Genomic DNA, 21,717 nt, shown 5'->3' with positions numbered 1-21,717 from the left:
GAATTATTTTTTTTTATTTTTTTGGAACCATATTATTGGGCTATGATTTGCAACTGTGATACAGTTCTTCCTTAATGGTGATATGAAAGCCTTGGATAATCAGCAAATGTCAGTCCTGGGATGTTTAATGCTTTCCCTAATAAAATATCTAGTCCTTTCTTTTTGAATTTTGTACTCTCCAGGCACGTATCAAAGCCCAGTATATTGAACGACATTTGGGGAGAGCTTTCCCATTTTTTCTCCATGAAATGAGAAATACTACATATGCATACATAACAAACATATATGGACTCACCAGGAGAATTTGCCTTGGTTCTGTAAATTGTACCATGCTACATTTTATAGATCCAGTTGTCCAGGCTATCCAAATCATTAAAAAAGAATCTGATGATACTTCATTTTTTTCATAAACTGAAAGTGCAGATACTTTGTGAAAATTCTCAGAAACTTGCAGTATTTACTGGTTGAATGGCTGTACATCAGAATAGGAAATACATTTCTTTAGTATTATTTTTGATTGCTTATCAAACTTGCTGGAGTCTCCCTATTGGCAGTGGGGTTAATTAAAAGATTGTAACAGTATAAATAAAGCAAATGGGACTGGTAGGAAAAGATACAGTATATCCTAATTCTTAATAGGATTACTGCTAGCCAAACCTTCTGTCAAGTCAAGTCACGTCCCTGCTTGGTTTTGAAATGAAGCAAATCTCAACAGCACCCCATTTCAAGAGAACATTTCAAGATCAAAACATGACCTCCAATTTTAAAAAAGCATTCCCTATTTTGGCTCTTCTTGTTTTCAGGAAGTGAAGTCCTTGGGATGTTTTGTCTTCCAGTCCTTACTGCTTGTATTGTAAGAATTTTCTCATTTTGTTTCACAAAAATGAGCACACATTGGAAAAATGATGAAACTCACTTAAGGTATTAGTGAGAGGGAAGAAAAAACAAGTGCCATCTCCAAATACATTTACATAGTGCTACCAAGCTAAGTAGTAGTAAACAATGATTTGGCATTATAAAATATGGCATCCCAAAATCAAGATTTGTAACATGTTAAAAAGACAAAAGAAAAGAAAGAAATTATCTATAGCTTTTGGAAGTAGCTGAAATAATGTCTCTGTTAGATAACATTCCAGGGTCATAACCTCCTAAGCAGCATAAAGCTAAGCTGTTTCTAAGTATATACTCCTCTCTAGAGCATATTAAAACAAGGGCAAGGTATAAAGAAATAGGCTATCTTCAAAGATATTAGTAGACCCAGGTGTCAGTGTAGTGATTTACTGCTGTGCAAAAAGAAACCATTTCGTGGTGGAAAAAATAGAGTGCAATCTTAAGTAGCTTCATGTTTCAGTAAAAGTAATCATTTTTGAAATGATTGGATAGAATTATTAAAATAGAAGAAGCCCAGCTGTTCAGTTGTAATACCATAAAAATGTATTTTTTTGGCCAAAAGAAAAGATATGTTTGTAATTAGCCTCTCCTCCAGATCCATTGGCAGTGAAGTAGCCCTTGTGATATCTACATCCCAATGGCAGTTCTTTTGGAAAGAAGTGCAGAATGAGATCAGAAGTATTAGAAAACTATGTTCTCCTACTCAGACAAAAGGACAAATATCTCTCACCATATACTTTCAAGAACATTTACAGCCTAGAAGTAGAAATGAAAGTCAGGGAAAATACCAGGTCATATCTATACATTTACATATCTACACATTTACATATATGGATTCCTAAGCTAGGACTGGGCATTTTCAATGCTTCATAGACAAAGCTAAGCACATTCAAGATCACAATCCTATATATACTTGGGAGTAAATTCTGTTAAACCTCCTATGACCTATTTCCAAGTAGACAGGCATAGGATTTCATTATAACAATAAAAATGATTTTAAAAGGAATATTTTCTTTAAGTAATATGATTTGTAAACATATTTTTCATATAAACGTAGCCAGTAATTAGTTTGAATTTTTAACCAAAGTGGTTTAATTTGAATATTTGCCAGACGGCCTGCTAAATCTACTTCTGACAATTTTAATTACATTTCTGCAGGCCTGAATCCATGATTCGCCAATACTTTGCAAAAGTATGTTGTTGTTGTTTTAAATTAAAAACCCAAAGTTTTGGGATTGAAGATTTCATAGATTTTCAGACGTTCTAATGTTAGCTTAACTAGTATGTTAAGAAAACATAGTTTTTCCAGAAAGTAAGTCACTGATTCAGTGAATTATGTACTAATTGAGAAGAAATTAGCTTTCTGATATCTCACTGTATGGTATGCAAATTTTGGCAGCTGTAGACACTGATATTTGTGCTATTTGGAATCTGTCTTAATAAATTTAGACAACTCTCAGACACTCTTGCTCTAATTTGCCTATAGAGATATGAATGCTTTATGGGAAAAGTAATTTTATCATTAATAATTCTGCTTAATTATCTTACCAGTATTAACTTTTGTGTGAAAGAGCACAAACAGAAAACACTCTATTTGTCGCCATTTATCAGTGATAATTGTGTAATTTAAAATACATTTTAAAATCCCTGCAATCTAGAACAGTTTCCTTCATCTAAAACCTTCAAGTTATGTTATGACTCCTGTTTCTGAAATATCCATAGTCCTTTCTTGAACTGATTTAGGGATTGCTATCATATTTTAAAGGCAAACTATTTTAAAGTAATGTCATGTTAATTCTCCATTACATTATTTATTTGTCTTAACAGTGAAAAATTTTGTGATATGTATCTGTACCTTAACACTATTTTAGTAGGCTTTCTCAATGCTTATATCGCTAGAAATAGAATGTAATTCTCAACAGTTACCATTGTTAAGGAAAGAAATCTCCTTACACATAAATTTGAGACAAAATTTTAGCTTAAGTTACAGTCATAGCTTATCACTAAAATTAAGCCTGCAATTCCTTTTTATCTGATAGAGTCTTACATTTTTAAAGCCTTTATTTTTGTACCCTAGTATGAAACAATTTTACATTTAAAGCTTTTATCTTCATTTCAGAGGTAAGGGTATTTGATACGCAAATGAGTATAAGCAATAGTACAGGGTAATTTATATAAAAGTATACATTCATCTTAAAATAATGAAAAACTAATTAATTATTGCCATTTACAATATAAAGAACAATAGATTAAGTTCCATTTTATACGATGTAAGTTGGAACTTTGCCAGTTTCCATTCTGTCTGATTAGCGCAGTTACAGAAGTAGAACAGTATCACAATATCTTGATTCATGTGATAAAGATATTAATGAGAAATACCAAGATAATAAAAGTTCTAATTAAAATTCAATAAAAAATAACTATGAGAGAAATACAGAATTTAAACTGCAATCTGTATATAAAGACTGCCTTCTTTTAATTCAGAAATCTTGCTCTGCTTTTGCCACTACCAAAAGCAATAGCAGTCAGTGAATGGTGAAAGTAAATAGAATAAAAATGCTAGCTCCATTTATCTATAAAGAAAAAATGCCTGCTTATTATATTTAATTAATAGCAGTGAAAATAAAAGGGGAGAGAGGCAATGAAAAAAAAATGCTATAACTAAACTATGGGCCTAAGAAAACTCACAGAAAAAATATTACGAATTTGTATACATCACTAACTCATCTAACTGAAGAGACTGAAACTTGCCTTTTCAAAATGTGTAGCATGTTAGCTTTAGAAAAGTGCAGTTCATTAAAAATCATAACTTATGAAAAGCTAAGCTTGGATAAGATTTTGAACTGGAACTGTGCCATTTTTATATAAATATTGGTGAAAGATACTATAGATCTCATTCTATTCTCCACACTTATCTTTTCTGCAGGCAGGGGACAAACATTACCATCCAAGTTGTGCACGATGCAGCAGATGCAACCAAATGTTCACAGAAGGAGAAGAAATGTATCTGCAAGGTATAGAAATTATATATTGATATATATGTAGGCAGAAGCTTCAGCTAATGCTGAATGCAGAAACATGGGCAGTTATAGTATGCCCCAACTTCCAGGTGCAATTCAAGATGTTGGTTATTACCTATAATGCTCTACGTGGCATGGTTTTTTAAGGAATTTCCATAGTTTCTTATCATCCTGTATAAGTGGATATAGTTGGCATGGTCCAGGTACCATCCATTAAACATGATGGGGCCTAGGAAGCTCACCTCTGTCACAGGACCTGTCCTCCAGGAACATGTTAACAGGGTCTTCAAGACTGAAATGAGGTTATAATAGAACTGTTTTGCTTTCAGTGTCATAAATTAATCTCTGTGGATTTTCTTTCATCATTTTTTTCTGATTCTGACCAAATATAAAAATGTTGGTTTGCTTCAGTTCATATCCCTATCCAGGGGTGTTATTAGGAAATGATAAAATAGGATTAAAGTATAAATCAATATAGAATTTCCTGAATCTTTTTTCTTTTCTTTTTAAACCAAAAATAAGACGTACCAGAATTTACTGATAGAAAACAAGTTTTTTCTAGTGCTCTTGTGACTATAACATGTTTCCATTATTTATCAGCAACAAAAAACAAAGTGAAGGAGGGTTATTTTGAAAATTTAAACTTTTCTTACAGTGATGCACTGCGAAACTATATGATCTGGAAGTTTAAAGACAGAAATTTCAGTTGGGTAGTCTGTTCACTGTAAACTTGCATTAGACTTATCTATGTGCCAAATAACATAGAACATTTTTGTCATATCTTCATGTTGAAGGAGAATCTTGGGTTCTGCCTTAATCCAGTATAAACCTAAGTTCTGCTCACAGAGCTGAATTTTCCTTTTTTTCACATCTCTTTTTACCTTGCATCCACGTATCTGCCGGGGTCTCCCAAATCTGTCTCAGGAAACATTTCAATCTTCTGAGCCAATTTAGAGTGGCCCAAAAAGGTGTTGGGAAAGCAATTTGTAATATACAATTTAAGTCTTCTGTTAAAAAGAAAACTGATTCAAGTCAAGACGCTACTGCAGAAGTTTTGCAGTTAAAGAAGGTGGGAAGAATTAAAGTCACTATTTTAAATGGATTTATTCAGAGTTGAATGAAATGTAATATGATTTATCTTGCTTTTTTCCACAATAGGTTCTACAGTTTGGCATCCCGACTGTAAACTCTCTACAAAGGGAGATGAAAAGCTAAGGGTAAGGAGTAATTTGCATTTTCTGAATTTTTTAAAACTATATGATGATTTCTTTCACATACAATATTACTATTTTACAAATTTAAAAAAAATCCTTTTTATAATTATTTTACTGTTGATCTTTTTCTTGAGTTTGGTCTTGGGTTGTAAATAAAATTTTAATTTTATATGATTCCTTTAGAAATTGGAAATGTTTTTATAGCCTTAAAGATGTGATCCTGTTTATTTATTTAAAGTTAATATGACTCTAGGATAAGTCTCAGCAAAGAACAGATAATGTATAAGAATTCTGCCAATTTATGTATTTTATCATTCTGAAACCCATTAAAGAAAAAGGAATCATGAATCATTTTAATTCATGATTAAGCAATAAACTGACACTATAATCTGATATACTTATAGACTTGCATACTCACAACTGATAGAATACTCTTCCATATGTGGGGTCCATCACAGAATATTGTTCAGGTTCTGTGAAGAAAACAAAAGGAATAAAAAGCATTCTGAGTTTCTGAAAAACAGTCATGTAACATAATATTTGGCAATTTCCAATTCTAGGAAAACAGTATTCCAGTGTCGCAAGGAAGGCCTTGGAGAAAACTGTTGTGCATTTTATCATTACTTTAATTCACTAGTGTCATTTTTACATTTTTCCCTTTTCTACACCCTTATCAGTTCAGAAATATATAAATTTCATCAATACATAAATTAACTTCCAGAATTTTCAGATTTCAAAGTAATATATTCCATTCTTACTGATAATATCTGGATATGGATTTTTTCTTCTATTCCTGAAATGAAGAAGATCTTAGAAAAGTTTCCACTGGTTAAAGGAAGGTGTAAATTTTATTTCCCATATTTTCCCAAAAGATTTTTTTTTTTTGCTATGTACTCTGGAAAAATGGGATTTTTTGTCGGAAGGGGCAAAAAGAAAATATTATTTTCTTTTTTACTAGGATGGACAAAGCATTATTTGTATTAATAAATGGGAAGTTGTCAATAGTTGTTTGTGTTCTAGACAAATATATTGACCTAGGTTTTGCATCATTATCTTCATTTGGCTTCATTTTTGTGGATGGGTGGGCCTTTGAGTCTGGGTTGATTCCTAGCATATAGATCTATTCATTAAATATCCCTTTTGGATATCATTAAAATTTGTAAAGCCAGGTTAAGTAGCCACAAAGACTGAGTTATTGATAAATAGTAAAGTCAGAAGTATGATTCTTTTAAAAGAATGATTCTTGTTAACTTCCTGAGTCTTGGGACGTGGGCAGGATATAAATGCTAATAAACAAACACATTTGTTGTAGGATTAGTTCATCTCTAAGTTGAAGATCCAAACATGCTGTTAGCCAGATTGTTTATGTGTTGTTATTAGTGTGGTAATAATTCTCCAGCTAATTGTTATTGACCTTTCAAAACCATTTAGCAAAATTCCCCGTTTCCAAGGAAACGGCAGCTATTCCTTTCTTTCTCTCCTACATGAGCCAGTGCTTGTCTGGCTCAGTGTAAAAAGACATTTGCATCTAAAATGTAAACTATTTCTTGAGAAACAGTAGTTCCAAAAAGTGTATAGCATTACAGAGAATCAAAACTGTTCTTGTTGTATTTCCCCTGATAACCAAAATATATACAACCAGAATTATTTGTTGAAATAGCTTCAGCAGTCATCGGTACATTATACAGCATTTTGTCTACAACGGATCTTGGACTGCATGCTTCTTATTATCGCGAGTTCCTGCTGGGTTAGATTTTAGGTGGAGTCCATAAAAGCAATGATTATTTAAGATCTGTTCCTCTTGGGAGATTTCCATAGAAGGCTATGGATGCCAGAAAAAGCAAGAAATAAAGTAATCAGGTATAAAACTGTGCAGAATGTTAATAGCTTTCTAACACTGCCCATAATCAGTTTTTCTTTTTGAGGGGATTGACTGTTTCTCTAACTGCTGTCATGTACCAAATATCACAATGATTATAAGGAGAAAATTTTTATGGAGAGGGAGGAACTTCTTTTTAATATATATGTTTAGGAAACCTTTCTCCTTTTTTCACTTTTCCTTGTTGTTTCTGTTTTATAACAGCATTCCTCGTCTGATTTCTTTTATCCAAAGAGTTTGGTTCTTCGCAGGCCTTACTCTTCAGAGGTTTGCTATTGTGCTACTTCTTTCTGCACTCACATTTTCAGCTGCTACCCCCACTTCTTTCACTACCCTTACTTTTCATTTTTTTAACCACATAAGGCACACTTGATTTTGAATTTTCACAAGCAGTGTCACTACTTGCTTCTAATGTATATGTTTACATAGATTGCAAAGACCAAAGAATAAGGATGCTAAAGAAACTATATTGAGACACTATTTATGTAGTGATACCATGTTAGTTCTTAAGGAGAAAAAGTATGAATGAAAATCATTTTATTTTTCATGTAAGTCGTTCAAATGTTAATAGTCCTTTGAATTCTGGAAGATTTCATTTTAAAAGAAAAATAAATCAGCAGATCATCTTTGGGCAGAAAAGACATTCTTCAGTTTCTGTTTTGTACAAAAACATCTTATGTAAATAGTGTATCCCAGAGTTTAATGATGAAACAGGCATTCCTATGCTTAACTATTTACATATTTATTTAAGCATTGTTTCTCAATCTAATCTCCATAGTTTATATTCCCAGTTTTCAAAGTTGACTCAATTTAGATACTCCCCACTTTGGTAATACTAGTAAGCAATGTATTTAGGCCCAACTAGTTGACAATGTTTTATTAAAGTGTAGTAGATTTTGTGCACAACTTAAAACAGTTCTGTATATTTGTTTGCAGTTGTATGTATTTTTGTGTAAGCATGATAGCATGGATAATGTATATATATTGCACACCGATTTTATTTGGTTGCTGTTCAGATCAAATATTTGGCTGTAATTCAAATTGTTACTTATTATAAAATACATTCTTAGAATGTGTATTTTATATGTAATGGAGAACAAATTCACTGAGTGATGTTTTTAAAGGGTGTTTGCTGTTCTGTGATAAGTAGATGCAATAGTTAAAGTTCTTGAGATGGAATAGTTACAGTTTCTTGATATTAATTTTCATCAAAGTTTACAATCTTCTCTGGCAAAGATTTTCAGTGTTTAATGTCTTATAAAAGGAACTTGAAAAGCTGAAGACATGGGTTTGCTAGCTGACCTGGGAACCTCAGAGTAATATGGAGTTCATCAAGTGGTTTGTTTGATTATTGTCACAAAGGGTAGGGTTGGGTGGGGTCATTAGTTTTGTATTTGATGTTTACTTTTGCAAGCTACCTGGAGTTGCTGTGAGTGGGTTTGGCAGCCATATACATTTTCTTAATCAATAAAATTGAGCAGAGTAACTTTTTACTATTACTAGTCCTAGAGCAGGGGGTCTGCAACCTTGACAACTTTAAGACTTGTGGACTTCAGCTATGCTGGCTGAGGAATTCTGGGAGCTGAAATCCACAAGTCTTAAAGTTGTCAAGGTTGCAGACCCCTGACCTAGAGAACATTTCATTTATTAAATTTCTATCTGTCAAATAGCAAGACCAAGCCAGAGATGCGATGAAAGATATCATTTATTTAAAAGATTTCTTAATCTTTTAACAGCCTTTCTTTTTTACTGATGAGAAACAGTATTCTTTGACCATGTGTATTGAATAAGACATCACTTTGCTATTTAATACTTTATTCCCTCTTCTACCTTAGATGCCTTTTATTATTTCACCGCAGAATAGATTCTGGTTGTTTGGGGGAGGGAAATGTATGAGCCAGGAGAAACAAAATGGATTGATGGTCAAGTAAAACACATGTATGATTTTTTTCCATTGTTAATGCTGTCCTGAAGCCATCAAGAGGTGATGGATAAAATAAGGGTCATATTAGCTGTAAGATGTTATTTTTTATACAGGTAGTCCTCTACTTACAACAATTTGGTTAGTGATTATTCGAAATTACAACAGCATTGAAAAAAGTGACTCATGACTGTTTTTCACACATACAACCATTGCAGCCTCCCCATGGTCACATGATCAAAATTCAGAAGCTTGGCAAATATAGTATCCCAGGTTCATGTGACCACCTTTTGTGACCTTCTGACAAACAAAGGCAATGGGGACCCCAGATTCACTTAACAACAGTGCTACTAGCTTAACAACTAAGGTAGTGATTCACTCAACAACTCTGGCAAGAAAGGTTGTAAAATAGTGCAAAACTCCCTTAACAACTATCTTGCTTATCAACAGAAATGTTGGGCTCAATGTGGTCATAAGTCAAGGACTACTTATATAAGTTAAGGAGCTAATGTGGATTATTTTGGTTCATTTCATAATTCCTTAAATTAATAGGGATGTAAATTTTAAAAGCTACGTAATACAATAAGAACCAAATTAAGCAGAATGTCAAACGTTCCTTGATGGATTTTGTATATTTTCAAAAAGTAAAATTCAAAGGAAAGTTCAAGTATGATTGTAGCAGCAGAACTTGTAAATGAAATATGTGATCTTTTATTCATGAAGCCTTTATATACATAAACAAAGGTGAAAAAAAGTTTAAAAATATAGATTTCCATTCCTTTCCTAAGTCATTTCCTGGACTCTTGTGTGCAGTTTTAATCTGAGCATAATAAATTGATGATGTTTATGTTGTGCATAATATGGTAGCTTTATTATATATAATATTTAAATTATAGTTAGCATTGCAGTGACAAGCTAAAACAACACGTGGTCTCACGTCCGTTCTTCTCCAATATAGCCACAGAAGCTTCAATTTTTTTTAAGATTAACTAAAAAAAAACATATTAAGTAAGTAAGTAAGTAATGTATTTTCTCCCCATTTTGCCACAATGTGATTTTTATTAGGACCTGGGCAGTTTTATCATTCTGTTATCAAAATAACCCAGTGCCAAATCCTATGTTAGGATTTCATCTTTTAAAAAATTACCTCAAAAGTGTTTTTTCAAAAGGCAACTGGGCTGTTTTTTGTTTGAGGAAGACATTTCACTTCCCATCCAAGAAGCTTCATTGGTTCTGGTTTTGGTTCTGTGGAATCTCTATGGACATTTTAAAAAATTACAATTTACGGTATGGAAATGTCCTAAAGCAAGTTAAAATTTAAAGAAGGCTAACATTTTCTAGTTTTCACAAAGGTTAATTGATAGAGGAAGCAAGGATGTACAGATTAAAGTCTCACTGCTGTACAGGTAGTCCTGGAATTACAACAGTTCATTTAGTGAGCATTCAAAGTTACAGAGACACTTTAAAAGTGATTTATTATTGTTTTCCACATTTATGATCATTGCAGCATCCCCACAATTACATGATCAGAATTCAGAAATTTGGCAACTGACTCATATTTATGATGGAGTCATGTGATCACCTTTTGCAACCTCCTGACAAGCAAAATCAATGGGGAAGCCAGATTCAATTAACAACTGGGTTACTGACTTAACAACTGCAGTGATTCACTTAACAACTGTGACAAGGAAGGTCTTAAAATGGGACAAAAATTCACTTAGCAAATCTCTCACTTAGCAATAAAAATTTTGGGCTCAGTTGTGGTCATTAATTTGAGGACTACCTGTACCGCCTCATAATGATCAGTCATAGCCTAGCACAGTGATGGTGAACCTTTTAGAGACCCAGTGCCCAAAAACTGCCCCACCCCGTCCCCGCTCTGCCCTGCCCGCTGGGCTATCCACCACCTCCACGGCCCACCACAGATCACCCAGGCAGCTCAGCAGCACCCTCTGCCCTTGCCCTGCAGCAACATCTACGCACGATGGGGCACAAGGGCAAAGTGTTGTCCCCACTGCCTGGCTACCATGTCCTTGGCGGTGCTGCTTTGCGTGGCCCGTGACTCTCCGGGGAGGCTGCTGGTGAGGAGGGGGCTGTGAGATGAGGCGGGGCTGGGGTGACAGTGTGTGCCAACAGAGAGGGCTCCAAGTGCCGCCTCTGGCACGCATGCCATAGGTTCACCACCACTGGTTTAGCATTATGTACAAATGCAAACTATTTATATAAAAAAGATGCTATAAAATTGGTTCTGTAAACCAGTATCTGTCTAAAAGAGGGATCCCCAACCTATGGTCCGTGGCCAGTACCAGACCACTGGCTCCGGAAATAGCTGGCGAGCCCCATCCCATTTGCACATGCGTGGGGATCCTAGCACCGTCGCCAGCGTCATGCAGGTGCCAGCAGCTCATTTGCACATGTGCACGTGTGCTAGCATGTGTGCTGTAGGTGCATGCAGCCCATTTGCGCAAGTGTGCAGGCACCTACTTGCACATGTGCATGCATGCTAGCGCCACTATTGTGCACGTACCTGTTTCTGCACATGCACGCGGGGCTGCACATGTGCACATTTCCCTGCTGCTCCCTTTCCTTCCAGGCCACCAAGCTAGAAGGTTTGGGGAGCTGTGGTCTAAAAAACAAAGTGACCTTGCTAATTTTCTTTTTGTGGGCCCCAGAAGTTACTCCAGAGTGAGTAGGCCCTAATGTTTTTCAACAATTTGAGTTAAAAATAATCAAATTAGACAGGATTAAGAGGGCAAATGTCTTACATTGTCTTGTACTTAAAATCTCTTCAAACTCCCTCAGAAAGACTTTTGGTACCTCCTATTGTAGTCTTTGTGTCATATAAAACCTGATATAGCCCTTGAAGTGATGGAGGTTGCACATTCCTGCTGTAAAAGAAAAAAAATTATCTAAAACATAACTGTGTTCTAAACATGTACTTAAGCATGTATGAGTCACATTCTTCCATATCTAAGAAGCTGTTCTTTGGGCTTGTTACATGGTAATTCTATATGAATGCAGTATGATTGCAAATACAAACCAAACTATTCCTTCTTCTCCAGCTGTTTTCACCATCTTGTATACTGAACACCATCAAAACGTTAAGGCAGGTACTGTAAATTGTGCTGGATCAATGTCCTTGTATCTGTTAGTAGTGCATCCAGTTGGTTTGATGTTCAAGGAATTATTATTGATACAATGAATTTACCCTATTTAATTCTCCAGAGCATGACTTGAACATCTGCAGTTCAGAGATGGGCAGCATCACATCACTATCACAGAAGGATGTGAATGGCTCCAGTGTTGCTTTGTTTTAATTTTTTAAAGATTATCTGTATAAATTACAGTCCATGCATGGCAAAATCAGTGTCAGAGTAAAACAGAGGTGCTGATTTTGAGATATGAACCAGTTTTTCTTTTTATTAACAAAGGAGTTCCTTGGGTTAATGCTGCATATAAATATGTCAACTTTTAAATGCAACAATTAACACAAATGTTGTGTCAGTGTGGTATACTAATTTAGATTTTGGATTAAAACTTGAGAAACCCAGATACACATTCTCATTTTACCATGGAATTAATATCTTTGGACCAGCCAGCTTCACTTGTATGTTATTATAAAGATAAAAAGAGGAGAACAATTGTAGTGTAATAGTTAAAGGCACCAGGCTAGAAGCCAGGAGACTGTCAATTTTAGACATTGTATAAATATTAATCCAATTAGGTGATCTGAGCCAGTCACTCTCTTTCAGTCCTAGGAAGAAGACAGTGGCAAACCATTGCTAAAATGTTACCAAGAAAATTTCATGGACTTGTCTTGGCAGTAACTAGAAGTGGCACAAAAAATGGTGGGAGGAGGGGGCATAGAGGGAAAAAGAAAGCCTCGTATCTTGCCTTGAACTTCCCCAGTAGATCAGGGGTCCCCAACCTTTGAGGCTTGGTAGCCCGGCTGGAGGGGAGAGAAATGGGAACTGGACAGCTTGCGAGTGGACTCAGTCCTTGAGTGAATGGTGGGCTGGCGCAGTTGCGCAGCTCTTCCACAAGTGGCCGGTACAACATGCACACGCGCGATTGCCCGCTGGCTCACCATTTATGCAAAGTGAGCTATGCACGCGCACCAGCCAGCCACTCACACTGTCCAATTTCGAATAGGCCACAGCCTGGTAATAGGCCATGGCCCAGAGGTTGAGAAACTCTGCCATAGATGGTGGAATGTAGGTATAAAAATAAATTTATCCTAATACGTAAAAGAAATCTGGGAATTCTTTTTTATAAAAATGTAATATTGCAAAGAGAGAAACCATAATCATGACAACAAATGAAATAAATATATAAAGTGTAAAGAAATACCCGTAACTCTCAACTTACATCATTTGTTTAACTATCATTCAAAGTTACAATGGTGCTGAAAAAAATAACTGTCACAGTGTCCCCTTGGCCCCATGATTAGAATTTGGTCTCCTAGCAACCAGTGCATATTTTTGATGGTTGGAGAGTCTTGAGGTCGTGTGATTGCCATTTATGAGTTTTCTAGGAGACTTCCAACAAGCAAAATCAATGGGGAAGCCAGATTCACTTGATGACTGCATGATTCATTTAACAACCACCATGATTCCCTTAACAACCATGAGGGAAAAGGTCATAAAATTGATCACAACTTATTTCATGACCATGTTGCTTAGTGATAGAAATTATGGTCCCAGTTGTGGTTGTAAGTTAAGGATTACCTGTAGAGCTACTTAATGGATAGCACAATTCAAGCCCTTATTTGTAAATCAGCAATTTAAGGAACATGAAACAATATTGACAGATTCTGTCCCAGTGTAGTCAGAACAAATGTACAATGCCCTCCCATTGTACATGCCTTATTTTACATTTGAATCATTGGCATTTCATGTTCATAATGTTGAACATTCTGTAATACTGATCTTAAGGTTGCAAGTTGACGTATTCTTTCTTTGAACGGTATCTATTCTATATGCATATTTATTTTGGCATCAGTCATGTCTGACTGTTGGATGTTCCTTTCATTTAATCAAATTAATTTCACAATTAGTATCCATACAATTGCAAACTTGATATCATTAAAAAAGAGTCAGAAAAGGTTTTGTTGCAGGGGAACGTGTCACTCATTGTATGGTAGACACTCCTCATTTGCTAGTGTTGCACCTATTAGGAAATAACTCAAACAAAACAAATTAATGCTTTTAAGTAAATGCATGTTTAAAAAATACAGAAACATTTTCCGTATAGGAAATAAATGACATTGTAGGACAGGGGTGTCAAACTGCCGGCCTGCGGGCCGGACGCATCACATAGAAGCCGCGCCCACCCCATTGCCGGCAATGGCAAAACTATCCCGATATGTTGCGCGAGTCACATGATGTCACAAGTTTGACGTGTCTGTTGTAGGAGATGACTATACTGAGCCTGAGGGAGGGGAAAAACGTGTCTCAGTCATGAATCCCTGTATATCCCCAAGACATCTAACTCAGGGCTGTCAAACTCCCGACATCACGTGACATGTCACGATGTATCACAACTTTTTCCCATTACTGGTACGGGTGGGTGCAGTTTTGTTGTGATGCATCCGGCCCTTGGGCTGGCAGTTTGACACCTCTGACCTAAGTTCAGCCCATTTTGAATTCTTTTTTAACTCCCGCTTATTTCCTTTCACCCTTACTAGTTCAGATTCTTGTAGACAGCTTAACCTTATAATAAATCTTTGTGATCATTTGAATTGCCTGAATCTCCTGATTTCCCCCACACTTGAGGGACGTTATTTTTTTTTAACTTGTTTAGGTTTTCCATACATAAGTTTTAATTGAAAATATCTGGGAAAAAACAATTATAATAATCTTGTATGAGTTTGGCTGCAAGAAATGGCTTTCTAGCTGGAGCTGATTATCTGAATGAATATAATAGTTAACATTTTAGGAAGAGATCATCAAAACAAGCAACCACAAGCAAACAAAACAAGCAACCACAACCACAAGCAAATTTTACACAGTGCAGAAATTATTTTAAACACCTTGTATATTTAGAAATTTATTGATGAAACTGAAAGTTTTCTTCTGGATGCAAAAATGATAGCCAAATAAGTCAAGCCAAAAATATGATGACTGACAGAAGAATTAAAGGTCAAAATAACAGAAAGTTGATCAGCAGATAAAATTTATTGTGTTAATGAAAAAAGAAGAATTAGTTGCAAAGCAAATGAAAAGCATAAGCTTATAGTATTAATTTACAACAAGCACCAAGTATTTGTTTCCAAAATATGACACAATAGCAATATTTTTTTTAAAAAAATCTTGCTTTACAAAAACAAACATATGCTGTTGATATATTTTATGGCATGTTCATTTTGTCTCTCAGTACTGGCTTATGCCTCTAAAGATCATCTTGTTCTTTGTTATGGACTATTATGCAAGAATAATTTGTACTTTTGCTTTTTTACCCCATTTTTAAAAAGAAAAAGGAACTAAACACAGCAATTTACTGAAATTGGGGATTGGATTTCCCACCCAAAAAATTGGAAGATCTGTTATCTTTTACAAAATAAGGAAAATGTACTTTCTGCCTATCTCTATGCAAATATTTCCACAGTAATGTCTGGAATGAATAATGTTTGGTTTCTCAAATCTTGATCTTTGGTTTCTAGCCAGTGAGAGACAAAGAAAAGTTCAGCAAGAGTTTAATTATAAATGATGTTTGGTTCAAGCAGAAAAAAAAAAAAAGGAAAGCACTTATTCTGAATATTCCTTGGACCTTGAAAGAACATTTGCTGAGGGAGGGAATGTGTATATATTAGCAAGGCGATTGGTTGATGCTTTGTAGTCTTCCCCAGCCAGCTCTGTTGGATCCTGCTGCATTGACTATGAGGCAAATGAACAACATTAGTGTTTCGCTCTGAATTTGGATGAGAGATCTTGCAGTCAAGCTGGATTTGCAGTGGGGACATTCTCTTCCCATCTGTCTGTTTCAGTGGAAAAGAGAGTGTTGGCTTCCTTTAACCTTGGCGGTATTATCACATTGACTCCATGGCTGGAGTTACTTGGGATGAAAGAAGGTTACCCCTCTCTCACAAATAATAATGCTAGGCAACAGCAGAGAGGGGTTAATGAAACATGCAAATCCATATAATCAGCAAAAGATAATGTGCTGTTTAAATACAAAGGGGTCTTGCTCTAAAACAACTTGAATTGGTTTAGATATTCAGTTAAATTGTTACATTCCTTCATCAGGTAAGAAATTTTTAAATCTTGAATCTAGTTCAGCAGAGTATTATGAAGTTGATTAGCAAGTATTTCGTTCTGTGGAAGATAAATTCTTTTTCTGTTCAGATAATCTGAATATTTTGCAGTTCTTTTTAATCATATTTATGCATGCTCATCTCTTTTCTTTAACAATTGTTTTTCAGTTGAATATATTTGTGTGTGCTTTTTAAAGAAAAACAAAGCTTAGGCATATTGCCAAGATTTTATTTTATTTTGCTGCAATAAAATACAAGCTCTTAGTTTTTGTTGTTTTGTTTTTAACAGGATTTTTTGGGTCTGTGTTTTGTATGATGGATTTGGAAACATAACCCAATACCCCCCCCCCTTTTTTATTTTGGTTAAATGTGCAATGGGACAATCCTGGCAAACATTATCCTGTCTTGCAGTATCTTCATATCCCTCAGTTCATGTATAGTTCTAATGAATATATGATTTTCATTTTATGACATATGATTTTAACTATAAACTCTGGGGATATAAATTCCAGTTCTGAATGAAAATGGGGGGGGGCGAGGACTCTTATGAGCAGCATTTCCCAATCTGATGCCCTACAGATGCATTGAATTTAAATTCCCATAATTTTTTGACCACATACTCTGGAAAATATGAGAGTTTATACAATAGAGAATTTAAGTTTGGGAAAAGGAATAGAACGATAATGGAAGATGTGGGACTATTACTCACTTTATGCTTTTCTTGTGAAGTGAAGCTATTTCTAGGCAAATCTGTGAGTTTTTGTACACTAAATTTATTGAGCCACCATATTCCTAATACAAAGCGATAATAATACTTTTAGAAACCAAGAATTCATCTCAGGTACAATGTAAAAATTCTGCCTAGTCAGCTTCTTTCATTGATCATTGAAATATTCCAATGAAACAGATAAAACTAGGATAAGGTGGCCAGGGCACAAGCTGGATATTTCATTTTAACTTAGTAGACCTTTATGTGATGCCACCACATAAGGAGATGAAAACCACCACTTAGTTGTTTCTGTTTTCCTATCTCTGGAGTAGTTAGGGAATCCTATGGAATGACCAGGGTAAGAGGAAAAAACAAGCCAAAGCAGCAGTGCCTGCTAGATCATGGTTTTTCAAAAGACATCCCCAGTCTGAAGTATTGGGCTATACAGGTTCTTCTGCAGACTTGCAGGAATTAGCAATAATTGTCTTCTAAAACTGTGGTGTTTTTTAGTCCTCCTTGTGTAGAACTTAGCATGAAAAGCTCTTCCAGTCCATAATACTGGGTAACCTCTCTGTAAAGATAAATACAACCTGCTTCATAAGACAAAAATGTTTTTGCGGAATTTTCCTTTAAGAAAGAAAAAAACAACTTGAAAACAATTTGAAAATGAGCTTAGCTTTGAATGTTCCCAACAGGATATCTAACCCAGCCATGTTTTTACAGTGTTTTTTTTTTTTTCCCCTTACAGCCTACCCGGACATCCTCAGAGAGTATTTATTCTAGGCCTGGATCCAGTATTCCTGGCTCACCAGGACATACAATCTATGTATGTATACTTTCATGAAATATTTTATTAATTAGATTATGATATAGTGTTATGTTTTTAGAAATGTACTTATTTAGATGTATTGTCATTTATGAAGAAAAACAAAACAGTTCATTAACTGGAAAATCAGAATTACTTGCTCGTGTTAATTCATTTTTATCAATTAGATTAAAAGAAATTCGGGCAGAATGACATGATTTATTAAAAAAGACTCCTTTGTAAATTTTTGACTTGTTGTTTGGGCATTGTCAGTAATACAGGTGGGAACTCGACTTAACAACTGGTCACTTAGAGACCATTCAGAGTTATGACCAACTTTCCCAAAGTACTTACGACTCAGTTCAAAGGTTCTGACGGCCACGGCCCCTTCTGTGTTCACATGAATTTTGAGTGCTTGGCAACCAGCCTGACCAGGATTTATAGCTTTTTTGCTGAAAACCAGCATTTACTTCTGGTTTTTGGCAAAAATATGCTATAATGAAAAAAGGGTTCTCTTAACAACTGCAGATTTCCCTCATGACTGCATTTATTTACTTAACAACTGTCCAAAAAAGTTGTAAAATTGGGTTGGTCGCATGCTGTATGGCCATCACAACTTATGGACAGACTTCATTATGATTGTAAGTTGAAGGCTATCTATATCGCAAAGCGGTAATTTAAAGACATCATTCTATCCGCTAATGAATGGTTGACAAACAAATCTTGGAAATGTGAAGATTTTTTTTTATCTGAATGTGATATTCTATGACGTTGGCAGTATAGAAATTACTGTGGGCCATCAAAATGAGTATGTGTATGAGTGATAGCTCAATATGGTCCCCAAATACTGTTTTTAGGGGACTCATAATTACATGATACTGATGCCTGGATGCAGCTCATTGTAAGCTATAGTTATTTTGTCAATGAATAAATCACAGTTGCTTAGTATTTAAAATTCACTGAGTCGTAAACCATGCTTCACTATGTTAGTCAACCAATAAAATCCATGGAGATTTTTCTGTTCACATTTTATGTGATGGATGTGGACCACCAATTTCAAGCTACAAAGTATACTTTGAAGGGAAATCATCATGTTCAGAAATTGCCACTTTTCTACCTTCTGGTTGCTGGTCTTTTTTTTTCTTACACTTTGATGAATTGATGATGACCCAATCCAGTCTTAATGTAATAAAAAGGGGGCATTTGATTGAAAATGAATTTGGAGAGTGGAGGAGAGAAATAGGTGTTTTTTGTGGTTTAACAAGCATTTGTTTTTCTTATAAGCAAAATCATTTAGAACTGGATGTTATTCAAGTGAATCTACAGAGTTGTGTTTATCCATTTTCTTTGATTTTTAGGCAAAAGTAGACAATGAGATCCTTGATTATAAGGATTTAGCAGCTATTCCCAAAGTCAAGGCCATCTATGACATTGAGCGCCCAGATCTAATTACTTACGAACCTTTCTACACTTCTGCTTACGAAGAGAGACAAGAAAGGCAGAGCCTTGGAGAGGTAACGAATTGGAAGTTCAATTTGGAAACCAATTCACTTCTTATATGTAGTCTAGCTTCTGTTCTTCCTATAAACAGCTGATGCAATAGTCGAAATGCTTCATATTCCTCAACTTCTTGCTTCTTTGTAGCTTTGGAAAAAATGTGAGTATTGGATTCTGCTGCTTTACTTTCCTTTTTCATCAATAACTATGTGCGCAGGGATCCCTATCCCACAGAGCTCTTCCCTGTCACCTTCATGCACACGCTTGACTGGTAGTAGCCAGGAACCTTTGATTGTGAAGCACCTAGATGGGCATAAAATGTTCAGGATTTACTTTCCCTAGAAGTGGTGTAGATTCTTAAAGAAATACTGCTACGTGGGTAGAGCATCTGTGTGAGACATGAGCCGTAAAGTGGTGTCCAAGTACAAGAAAACATTATTGGAATTGTAAGAATGATGCTTGAGTTCATGTTTCAAAAAATCATTATTACTTTAGGTACATGAGTTCTCTGTGTTTGTACAGAAACCTTTTTAAAATTAAACTAGCTATATCAATTGAAGTGGAATAGCATTCATCCAGAGATAAGGATGTGGCCTTCTGGGCCTTTGTAGGACATTGAAGACATTGATATTCCTGCTTAGGCCAGGAAATGAACCAGATCTGTTGGCAGATTACTTTGTTTCAGTCTGTGTGAATTGAATATGGAATATTTGGACCCAGACAAAAACTATGTTTATGTATTATTATTAATGTGGGCTTTTCTTTATGTTAGGCTTATACATACATGAACAACAGAGAAAAGAAGAACTTTAGTAGTCATATAATTATCCTAAACATTTTGATCATATGATGTGTTTTCTTGGAAAGATTGTACCTCAGGTTCACTACACAGAAATGTTTTCACAGAGTGCCACCTAGTGGAAGCCAAGAAACACATAGATTTTATTTTGTTAGTGAACCTAAAACTCATTTAAGAATAAACAATTCTTAATGAAAAAACGTAATTATCTACCACTTTTGTGGTATAGCTCTGATCCATTTTGTCTTTGTTCACATTTACTCCTCAGGCTGCATTTCTTTTCAAGGGCCTCTAATTTATGCTCTATCTTTATTTCTGATTTTGATTGTGGTTGTGATTTTAATTTGTTGCTCATTTCATCCATTTCAATTATTTTTCTCACCTTGATTTTGTATCAGTCAGTTGTATTTTTGAATAAGCTTACTGTTGTTATGTAATGTAATTTTACTGCAAAATCATATGCAGTAAAAAAAGTGCAGACACTATTAGTAGAATATATGTTATTTCTATATGTGTTGGCAGGGTAGATATCAACCCAAACATACATACATACGTACGTACGTACGTACGTACGTACGTACGTACGTACGTACATATAGAAGTGCAGTTAATTTTTATACAGTGATTATAATAGGAATGATTGAAATGAAACCAAGAAGGTTTTAAGTGCATATTTATGTTTTCTTGGTACCTTGAACCAATAGCCTTTTCCTTTCTGGTGTTGACTTTCTTTCAGATCTGCTTTCCATTGTAAAGTATGCAATCCCAATTGTAAATTCAACCCCAGCTTGGATTTTGGAAAATTTGACTTAAATGAATCAAATAATACAAAATAACTTAGATTTTACTAGATTTCTTTATCTCCTCTGTCGTTGAAAGACTAACATTTATTCTAATTCTGCTTCTTTTGCTTTCATTGTGCATAATATTATCGAATAAGTGAAGTTTTGATAAGTACTGAATGTGTAAAAATAATATCTCACATAGTCCTATAATCTAATTTAGGAACATGTCATTAGATAGCCAAATGAATCATACTATGTTCCATTAGTTGGGTCATATATTATCGTTTCTTTCTTGTACTGTGTTAAGTCAGAGTAGGAAGAAAAATGCAATGGCTATGAAAGTGGATTAGATTGATCCCCACTATTACTCATAATAACTGAATATTTTCTCCCATATGGTGGGTGCTATGAGAACAAGAAGAATGGTCTTGGTTGTGGGATTGTATAGACATCTGGTTGGCCTCTGTAAAAAGAGGGTGCTGGGCTGAGATAGCCTTTCATCTGAGTCAACACACCCTTCATAATGTATTTAATACAATTCCTGCTAGCTCAGAAATTCTGGGAGTTGAAGTCCACAAGTCATAAAGGGCCATAGTTCCCCACCTCTCATTTAATACAATTGCATTACTCAGTTCTTCTCAGGAATATATCTGTGGGCTCTTCAGATGGTTGGACGCTAGTCACATTTTCTGCTTCTAGATGCAGTGAACTAAGGGCCAAACTCAATTGTGAATCTTCCTACTGAATTGATAAAATGTCCTTTACAAGTCAGATGTTCCGTTATAAAACAGGGCTACCAGTTATGAAAACCCTAATAGTTTACATATTAAGTATTAATTCAGTACAGGAGGAAATAATTAAAACCTGACCATGAAATATTCGGAAGATGGTAGATCCCAGATACTAGATGTCAAATATTAACAACATATTTTATTGTTCATTTTT

General features: G+C 35.0%; 1 protein-coding gene across 30 annotated transcripts in view; it reads left to right on the top strand.

Annotated features, from left to right (window-relative positions):
- The window catches only part of ABLIM1 (actin binding LIM protein 1), a 209,196-nt gene that overhangs the window by 143,262 nt on the left and 44,217 nt on the right, over positions 1-21,717 (top strand). For 19 of the 30 annotated variants that reach the window (XM_039352749.1, XM_039352752.1, XM_039352744.1 and 16 more), the window contains exons 7-12: positions 3,818-3,905; positions 5,070-5,128; positions 7,209-7,271; positions 11,988-12,035; positions 17,635-17,712; positions 19,050-19,205. In XM_039352749.1, the coding sequence (XP_039208683.1) occupies positions 3,818-3,905; positions 5,070-5,128; positions 7,209-7,271; positions 11,988-12,035; positions 17,635-17,712; positions 19,050-19,205 (492 nt within the window). The remainder of the gene's footprint in view (positions 1-3,817; positions 3,906-5,069; positions 5,129-7,208; positions 7,272-11,987; positions 12,036-17,634; positions 17,713-19,049; positions 19,206-21,717) is intronic. The other 11 variants (XM_039352739.1, XM_039352756.1, XM_039352761.1 and 8 more) reach the window with 3 other exon arrangements.

This window comes from Crotalus tigris, unplaced genomic scaffold, assembly GCF_016545835.1.
Source record: "Crotalus tigris isolate CLP2741 ecotype Arizona unplaced genomic scaffold, ASM1654583v1 scf7180000018468.2839379, whole genome shotgun sequence".
NCBI classification, from domain to species: Eukaryota; Metazoa; Chordata; class Lepidosauria; order Squamata; family Viperidae; genus Crotalus; species Crotalus tigris.
Note: the sequence above shows the minus strand (reverse complement) of the source record. Positions and strands in the feature narration are given on the sequence as shown.